The 10,000-nt window shown below is 40.8% G+C and overlaps 1 protein-coding gene across 4 annotated transcripts in view; it reads left to right on the top strand.

The window, feature by feature from the left end:
- UCHL5 (ubiquitin C-terminal hydrolase L5) overlaps positions 1-10,000 on the top strand; it is a 578,874-nt gene that overhangs the window by 88,633 nt on the left and 480,241 nt on the right. Inside the window, exon 4 of one of the 4 annotated variants that reach the window (XM_075321964.1) lies at positions 6,581-6,664. The exons of the other annotated variants lie outside the window; for them this stretch is intronic. Within the exon in view, the coding sequence (XP_075178079.1) occupies positions 6,597-6,664 (68 nt within the window). The 5' untranslated portion in view covers positions 6,581-6,596. The remainder of the gene's footprint in view (positions 1-6,580; positions 6,665-10,000) is intronic. 4 annotated transcript variants of the gene reach the window in all.

Below are 10,000 nucleotides of genomic sequence, written 5' to 3'. Positions count from 1 at the left end.
ATTCTGGCTCCTTGGAGCTTGAGTCCAGGGGATTCCCTCATGCAGTTGTGACTGTGTGCATGTCTGTTCTGTTTTGTCTAGGACAAGCCTAGGAAAGCACTGTTCAAGACAAAACATAGAAAATGTGTGTTATGTAGATCTAAACTGGCCGCTACCTATAAGTTGTCAGTCCTGCATAGACAAGACTTTGTCGCAGGTGTCTCCATCCCTCATATTGCGTTTTAAAATGCCTAACTTATGGATGAGGGAAGACCTCTTTGAGGCACGTCTTCAGGAAGACAGATGGCTGCTGGAGACTCCAGCCTAGAAGATGATGGAGAAGAAGGGGATATTGATACATTTTATTCAAATCATTCCTCATCCTGAGCTATTGAAGGAGGGCAGCCGTGCTTCCTGATAGACGATACGGGAAGGCTAATAAAGGGGGTGAGGGTTATCATGAGAATTGAGGACGTCAGAGAGCCCAGATCCATTCAGGACATAATGTTTGGGGGGCTGGAGGCACGTAAACATAAATGCTTCACAGTCCACGAAAACATCACGGCTAAGCGGGAATGGAAGAGACCGGATAAAAAGGTCTTCATTCCGAAAGAGATGAAAAGAAAATATCCATTCGATTCAGAAGACGTGGAAGTATGGGACAAAACTCCGAAAATAGATGCTGCAGTCTCCATGGTATCCAGGACTACGGCGCTCACATTCGACGATGCAGGATTCCGAAACATCCCTTAGACAAAGTGGACAGTTTCCTGAAGAGATAAATAAGGAATAACGTTTGGAACTCCATTCTAAGTCTGAACTGGGTGCAAAAAACCTAAATAAACATCACTATATGGAGAGAAGGTATGCACACCAGTGACTATGCAAGGGGAATACATGTAATAGCAGAAACTGCTAGTAGTTTTTCGTTTGTGAACCCACCCCACTCACACCTATTGCCAATCCACATGATACGTATATATAGCCTGGGTCTCGGCTTCCCATAGACGGTAAGATTTTTAACTGCATGAGAGGACACACACAAGCTAGGGACCCAAACGTAGAGAAATACTTTGGCATAGTGTTGAAGCTCTATTGCATTGATCAATTCAGTAGCTACATTTCTCTTTATTCATATGTTCATGGCAGTAATGCAGGTTCCATTTTTCACATTTCATTCTTACATATAGCTATTGAATTTTTCATGTCAGTATTCACACAGCAGTTTCTGCTATTACATGTATTCCCCTTGCATAGTCACTGGTGTGCATACCTTCTCTCCATATAGTTTCCTGAAGAGGGCCTGGGAATTGGGGGCAGTGGCTTTCAAACGGAACATTGCAGCCACGTGCACTGTTAGATAGCTACGAGTGTGGCTGGGTCAGCTGGAAACACAGATAAACATCCACACCTTTTAAGCGGGCCCTAAAAAACACATTTCTTTAGACTAGACTATCACCTCACTGCCCTCATCTAATCTAGTCCCTTTCTGCCCTTCATAACAAAAAAAAAAATTACTTCCAATTCTTGTCCCCTGTACCTGTATAAATTCTGGCCAATGACTGGTTCATGCAGCTGGTTTTGAATACCCTATTAAATCGATGACTGGACCATATGTAAGAAGCTTTTCTCCCCCCATTCACCTTTTGTGCCTCCCTTATTTCCTCATAGACTGTAAGCTTACGAGCAGGGCCCTCACTCCTCCTGGTATCTTACTTTTGTTTTTTTTGTATTGTCTCAAATTGTCTGTACATGTCCCCTCTGAATTGTAAAGCACTGCGGAATATGTTGGCGCTATAGAAATAAAACTTTATTATTTTTATTAATAATAATAATAATAATAAGTGCCCAAGAGAACAGCTGCTGTGTAGTCTCCCGATTATTAGAAATGCGGCAGATTTTCTGTCTGATGCATTGGCGAATGCTGTGAGGCTCACTGCACGGACTTGTTCCCTTGCAAACTCTGCCAGGAGAGCCTTATGGTTAAAGAACTGGAAGGGAGACTTCCACTCCAAGTCAAGGCTCTGTGGAGTTCTGTGTGAAGAACTCCCCTTCAGAACGGGCCTGGATGAAATACTGGAGAAGGCATCCGATTCCAAGAAGGTATTCCCAAAGACTAACCTCCCAGACTTTGAGAGATTGTGCAATCCTGGCAGGAGATATAGACAGCCCAAAGACCTGAAAAAGGGATGTCAGACCTGGAAGGCGGAACCCAGAAGAAAGGACTCCAGAATAGAGGGGTGTGTTTATTCTCTCTCCCAGGGCCTTCCGAATACAATGATGTCAGGACCAAGATATGTGGGAGGCTGTTGTGGTGCCTTCCTGTCTGGGAGAAGATTTTGGCGAGCCGTTGGATTATGGGCACTGTAGCCAAGGGATTGAAGCTAGAGTTTACGGTCGTCCCCCCCCCCCCTACCAGATAGATTCATGATCACGAATACCCAGAGCTTGAGGGCGGACCAGCAGGCATTAGAAGACAAAGTGAGATCCTTGTTGCAGAAAAGCATGCTCACCCCTTTTCCACAAGGAGAAGGAAGCTTCTATATCCAGATTTTCATGGCAACTAATAGAACTCAAGGATGCCTATGATCATGTGCCTATTTTTCAGCGGCATCAGAGGTTTCTCAGGGTAGCAGTGTATCTTCAGGATCAGCTTACCCATATGCAGCTTCAAGACCTACCTTTCAGTCTCTCAATGGCCCCCAGAGTGTTTAAAAAGCTGGTGGCAGAAATGTCGGCTCACATCAGGGAGAATATCCTTTTTCATACCCTACCTGTTTGACTTCTTAGTGCTAGAGAGAGCAGTCAAGCTGCAGGGAGGCAGGGCTGGTCTCGGATATTTTGTCAGAGCTCAGCTGGCTTATAAATACAGAAAAATTAAGACTCAACACCAAAAAGATACAGATTTTCCTAGGCATTCTCCTGGATTCCAGACGTCGGAGGTCATTCCTTCCGGAAGAAAAAAAATAGGAAGACTAAGGGAATTAGTACAGAACCTGATCGACCCAGTTACCACTCTCAAGAGAGCAATGTCAACCCTTGGATCCTTAACATCCTGTATCACTGTGGTTATCTGGGCTAAAAGCCATTTTCGAAAGCTCCAATGGAAAATTGAGGTTAGCGTAGGCTGAACAGAAAGATTTCCATCACCCAGTCCACCAGGGAGTCACTACGTTGGTGGCTGGAAAAAGACAACCTCTGCAGAGGCATGCCATGGGAGATAAAGAACCCAGTTATAATAACAGATGCAAGCCTCTGGGGGGCGGGGGGCTCACACTGGAAAGTCCTTCAAGGCGAATGGTCAGGAGAATTGGAGAAAGCCTCTTCCAACCTAAGAGAGCGGTCAGCCATAAACATGGATCCTTGCGGGACACCGTGTAAATGTTCTGTCAGACAACATGATACTGGTAGCCTACATAAACAAACAAGAGTCCAGGAGGCTCATGGCAGTAGCAGAGGAGATATTTGTCCTGGCCGAATCAAACTGTCATTGTCTGCAAATTTTCTAAAAGGACAGGATGATTGGCCTCTAGATCCAGAAATATTCGACCGGTTCGCTCTCAAGTGGAGCAGGCCATGTGTAGATAGGTTTTCCGATCGGACAAACAGAAAAACCAAGAGATTTTTCTCTCTAAACCCCAGGGACTTCCCTCATGGGATAGATGCCCTACTCCAGGACTGGTCTAGTGTACGCCTTTCCACCCATCTTGATAATTCCGGTTGTCCTAAGGAAGATTCGGATGGACCGAGCAGAAGCGGTTCTCTTAGTCCCCTTCTGGCCAGAAGGTCATGGTTCACTGGGCTTCGCCTGATGTCAATAGAGCGGACCCATGGGTGTTTGCGGATGTCCCAGTCTTACTATCTCAGGGTCCCGTCTAGCACCCAAACGTGAAGAGCCTTCATTTGACAGCGTGGCGTTTTGAGTGGCAGCTTTTAAGACCTAGGGGCTTTTCAGATAGCCTAAGAACCATGTTAATGGGGAGTAGGAAGAAAATCACTACTAACATTTATGGTAGGATCTGGAGGAGGTTTTTAGACTTCTCAGGAATCAATCCATTAGAAAGACAGCAAATACCTTGGCCGGCTATCCTGGAGTTTCTACAGAATGGGTGAGAAATAGGGTTGAGAACACTCAAGGTCCACATCTCTGCATTGGGGGTGCTCTTTGACTGTAAGGTTGCAGATCACCCTTGGGGGGTAAGGTTCATAAAGGCTCTGGGTCGATCTGTATCAATACCTCAGCCCCGTTTTACCTCCATGGGATCTAAATCTAGTTTTGAGGGCTTTAACCAGGTCCTCCTTTGAAACCATGGCAGAGTGCACAGTTAGGACTCTTAATACTTAAGGCCGCACTTTTGGTAGTTCTTACATCGGCTAGGATAGGTAGGGTAAGTTCACACAGTGCTTTTTTCGCGGCGTTTTTCGGGTGCGTTTTTGGCCTCAAAACTGCATGACTTTGCTTCCCCAGCAAAGTCTGAGTTTTCATTTTTGCTGTCCGCACACAACTTATTTTTTTTTTTTTTTTTTTTTTTTTTTTTTTTTTTTTAGCTGCGTTTTTGAGCTTTAAAAAAAAAATGGACATGTCAATTCTTTCCTGCGTTTTTCTGCGTTTTCCCCCTCATGCAATGCATTGGAAAAACGCAGCAAAACGCACAGATCAAAAACGCAGCCAAAAAAGCACCAAATCGCGGTAAAAACGCATGCGGTTTTTGCCGCTTTTTTTGCTGCGGGTGCGTTTTTAGCGGCCAAAAACGCAGCGTCAAAAAAACGCAGTGTGTGCACATAGCCTAGGGGAGTTAAAGGTTATCTCAATAAACCAGCCCTTTACTGAGATACTTTTAAATAGGATAATCTGTAGACCAGATCCTGCCTTTTTACCAAAGGTAGTTTCTAGAGTTAACTGGTCCTAAGAGATGGTAATCTCTTTTTTTTTTTTTTTTTTTTTTGTGTGATAACCCCAGGAATGAAAAGGAGAGGGAATTTCACACCACATTTGTTAGGAGATGCCTGTTACAATACCTGTGGGTGTGACGTATGTCGGCTATGCATAGATTGGAAGTAATGTTGTAATTTCTTAAATGTGTACTATTGTGTTATACTAACTAAACAGAAGTCCTCTAATGCTCTGTAACTCTGTAAACCACTGAAGCGTATAGAGGCTCCATCTTTTTTTAAAAGCTATAGGTTTCTTGTACTTTGGGTTGGGTGGACCTTCTCTTCATGGCTCTGGAAAATCTAATTATCAGTCAGTAAAACCGATTTTTCAACTCTTACAGCATGCTGTCTTCAGATTACATGGCAGAAACCTGCTGACAGTCCCTTTTCTTTTAACCTCTTCACGACACATGATGTACTGTGTACATCATGGATCGTGTGAGGTTAATCCCCGTGGGCAGTCTGCTTAGATCCATGCACATCTCAGCTGATTTCAACAGCCGACGTGTGCCTGCCATGTGCGAATGGAATTGCGTTCCACTCGAGCCTATTAACCCCTTACATCTCGCTGTCAAATTCTGACAGATGTCACAGCGCGCAGCCATAAAGATAACTTATCTACCCCCATTGGAAGTCATGGGACTTCCGGTGGTTGCCATGGTAGCACAGGATCATGTGATGACTCCTGTAGCCATCATGAATCACTTTCTCTCACTGCCGGCAGAGGGCAGTGTGTGAGAGTAAGGTCATGTGCTCACTACAAACTGACTTTTTCTTAAAGAAAAATCGGACCTTCTGAAAGAATCCCACACCTGCGGTAAAAAAACGCACCAAAACCGCAACGAAATCCGCATTCGGTTTTGGTGTGGAATTTCTTTGTTTTTTCCACAGGTTGGTGCCTGCGAATTTTTACCAATAATGGCAAAACCACAGGGACCTGCAGAAATGAAGTGACATGCACATTAATTCTGCAGCGGAAATTCCGTCTGTAAATCCGCAGGTATAAAAAAAACGCAGTCTGCGCACAACATTTTTTTTAAACCCATAGGTTTTGCTGGGGAATAACTACAGAAATGTTACACATTTTCTGCAGCAAATCTGCAGCAAGTCCGCTGTAAAATCCGCAGCGTGCGCACATGGCCTTTAACAGCTTTTCTCCATATCTCAGTTGTGTAGCTGTAATCTGGAGAAATAGAAGAGTGATCAGACTGCTGATGGTTATAGTCCCCTAGGATACCTAGTAAAAATAACTGAGTGAAAACGTTTTAAATAAAAAAAAACCCCTAAAAGTTCAAATCACCCCCCCATTCGGCCCATTGAAAATTAAAGGGTTAAAATATACACACATTTGGTATCGCAGTGTTCAGAAACTCCCGATCTATAAAAATATAAAATCAATTAACCTGATCGGTAAACGGCATAACAGCAAATAAAATTCCACACTCCAAAATTACGGGGGGGGGGTTTTCATCGCTGCAATTTTTTGCGCAGAATGCAATAACTGGCAATCAAAATGTAGCATCTGCGTAAATTTGGTACTGTTAAAAACGTCAGCTCGAGACGCAAAAAATAAGTCATCACTGAGCCATAGATCCTGAAAAATGAGAACGCTAGGAGTTTTGGAATTTTTTTCCTTCCAAACTTGTAATTTTTTTTATTCCCTTAGATAAAAGTAAACCTATATGAGTTTGGTGTCTACAAACTCATACCAACCTGAGGCATTACACCAACACATCAATTTTATCATATGGTAAGCATGGTGAATAAAATATCCCAAAAACTATTTTGCGATTGCACTTTTTTTGCAGTGTTTCTGCACTATAAATTGTTTTGCTGTTTTCCAATGCACTATATAGTAAAACTCATGTTTTTCATTTAAAAGTACAACTCGTTCCACAAAAAAAACAAGCGCTTATGTGGCAAGATTGAGTGAAAAATTAAAAGTTACATCTCTTGGAAGAAGATGAGCAAAAAAACAAACAAAAAATGGAAAGATGTAAAATAGCTCAGGGTGAAGGGGTTAAGGACTTAAACTTTTGAAAATTGTTCTACTTTGTTTCACATGTTAAAAAATCTCCAATTCACTGGTATTAGTTGGTATTCCAAAATTATGGATGCATAATGTGACACTGGTCATTCAGTCATAAGGGTTTAAAGATGTTTTAAAATGGCAGCCATTAAGAGTAGTTTTGCCTTACCGCTGAAAATAGCGGTAACAAGTGTATAGTGCCCCTCAGAATTGGAAAATATCTGAGCTTTCAGCTAAGACTCTAGAGGACACGATCTGGGTCGTGTGTGTGTGTGTGTGTGTGTGTGTGTGGTTGTTTTCCTGGCACAAAATGTTTTAACATTTTAACAAATTTTCTGTGGCATGTGCACATAAACTAAATCTGTCCACAGCACCCCTGTATTTGCAACTGTAATGTCCTAAGCCCAATTTAAAACTGTAATGAGATTTCTCCAGTTTGGTGACTATTCCCAAGCCCTCCAAGAAGTTACCCCATTATGATTGCCTAAATAAATTGAAACCCCTAACTTCCCTCCTAAAAGATTCATTTCTAAATTCCTATACCCCCAGAGCAAAATGTTTCTGTTAATGGAACCAGTCACCAGATTTTTCCTTATTAAACTAAAAGAATCACCTTCTGCAGCTCCTGGGCTGCATTCTATGAAGCTGCATCTTGGCCCTGACTCCTCTTCCAGACCCCAAAATTAAAGGGGTGGTTCACCCATTTTTCTTATTTTCTGTAGAAGTTCTACTTACAATTCTAGGTATTTTCTCCATTGGCTTGTATTTCCATTTCTGGCACTGAGCGGCGCTAACTATAACAGATGCAAGCTTGTCCTGTTTGGTGGAGATGATATTTAATAAAATAAGTAGAAATCCACTAAAAGTTTTGTTTGGTTATATTGCAATCCCGAGATAATCGTCTCCATGCTCCAAATCCATTTTAAAGCCATTTTTAAGGCATTTCGCGCATACATGAAATGAACACATTTTTCTCCAAAACTATAACAGATGCAAGCTTGTCCCTGTTTGGTGGAGATGATATTTAATAAAATAAGTAGAAATCCACTAAAAGTTTGTTTGGTTATCTTGCAATCCCGAGATAATCGTCTCCATGCTCCAAATCCATTTTAAAGCCATTTTTAAGGCATTTCGCCGCATACATGAAATGAACACATTTTTCTCCAAAACTATAACAGATGCAAGCTTGTCCTGTTTGGTGGAGATGATTATTTAATAAAATAAGTAGAAATCCACTAAAAGTTTTGTTTGGTTATCTTGCAATCCCGAGATAATCGTCTCCATGCTCCAAATCCATTTTAAAGCCATTTTTAAGGCATTTCGCGCATACATGAAATGAACACATTTTTTCTCCAAAACTATAACAGATGCAAGCTTGTCCTGTTTTGGTGGAGATGATATTTAATAAAATAAGTAGAAATCCACTAAAAGTTTTGTTTGGTTATCTTGCAATCCCGAGATATTCGTCTCCATGCTCCAAATCCATTTTAAAGCCATTTTTAAGGCATTTCGCGCATACATGAAATTGAACACATTTTTCTCCAAAACTATAACAGATGCAAGCTTGTCCTGTTTGGTGGAGATGATATTTAATAAAATAAGTAGAAATCCACTAAAAGTTTTGTTTGGTTATCTTGCAATCCCGAGATAATCGTCTCCATGCTCCAAATCCATTTTAAAGCCATTTTTAAGGCATTTCGCGCATACATGAAATGAACACATTTTTCTCCAAAACTATAACAGATGCAAGCTTGTCCTGTTTGGTGGAGATGATATTTAATAAAATAAGTAGAAATCCACTAAAAGTTTTGTTTGGTTATCTTGCAATCCCGAGATAATCGTCTCCATGCTCCAAATCCATTTTAAAGCCATTTTTAAGGCATTTCGCGCATACATGAAATGAACACATTTTTCTCCAAAACTATAACAGATGCAAGCTTGTCCTGTTTGGTGGAGATGATATTTAATAAAATAAGTAGAAATCCACTAAAAGTTTTGTTTGGTTATATTGCAATCCCGAGATAATCGTCTCCATGCTCCAAATCCATTTTAAAGCCATTTTTAAGGCATTTCGCGCATACATGAAATGAACACATTTTTCTCCAAAACTATAACAGATGCAAGCTTGTCCTGTTTGGTGGAGATGATATTTAATAAAATAAGTAGAAATCCACTAAAAGTTTTGTTTGGTTATCTTGCAATCCCGAGATAATCGTCTCCATGCTCCAAATCCATTTTAAAGCCATTTTTAAGGCATTTCGCGCATACATGAAATGAACACATTTTTCTCCAAAACTATAACAGATGCAAGCTTGTCCTGTTTGGTGGAGATGATATTTAATAAAATAAGTAGAAATCCACTAAAAGTTTTGTTTGGTTATCTTGCAATCCCGAGATAATCGTCTCCATGCTCCAAATCCATTTTAAAGCCATTTTTAAGGCATTTCGCGCATACATGAAATGAACACATTTTTCTCCAAAACTATAACAGATGCAAGCTTGTCCTGTTTGGTGGAGATGATATTTAATAAAATAAGTAGAAATCCACTAAAAGTTTTGTTTGGTTATCTTGCAATCCCGAGATAATCGTCTCCATGCTCCAAATCCATTTTAAAGCCATTTTTAAGGCATTTCGCGCATACATGAAATGAACACATTTTTCTCCAAAACTATAACAGATGCAAGCTTGTCCTGTTTGGTGGAGATGATATTTAATAAAATAAGTAGAAATCCACTAAAAGTTTTGTTTGGTTATCTTGCAATCCCGAGATAATCGTCTCCATGCTCCAAATCCATTTTAAAGCCATTTTTAAGGCATTTCGCGCATACATGAAATGAACACATTTTTCTCCAAAACTATAACAGATGCAAGCTTGTCCTGTTTGGTGGTGAAGATATTTAATAAAATAAGTAGAAATCCACTAAAAGTTTTGTTTAGTTATCTTGCAATCCCGAGATAATCGTCTCCATGCTCCAAATCCATTTTAAAGCCATTTTTAAGGCATTTCGCGCATACATGAAATGAACACATTTTTCTCCAAAACTATAACAGATGCA

This window comes from Anomaloglossus baeobatrachus, chromosome 8 (assembly GCF_048569485.1).
Source record: "Anomaloglossus baeobatrachus isolate aAnoBae1 chromosome 8, aAnoBae1.hap1, whole genome shotgun sequence".
NCBI classification, from domain to species: domain Eukaryota; kingdom Metazoa; phylum Chordata; class Amphibia; order Anura; family Aromobatidae; genus Anomaloglossus; species Anomaloglossus baeobatrachus.
The sequence above is the reverse complement of the archived record's forward strand: the minus strand, read 5'-3'. Positions and strand labels throughout refer to the sequence as shown.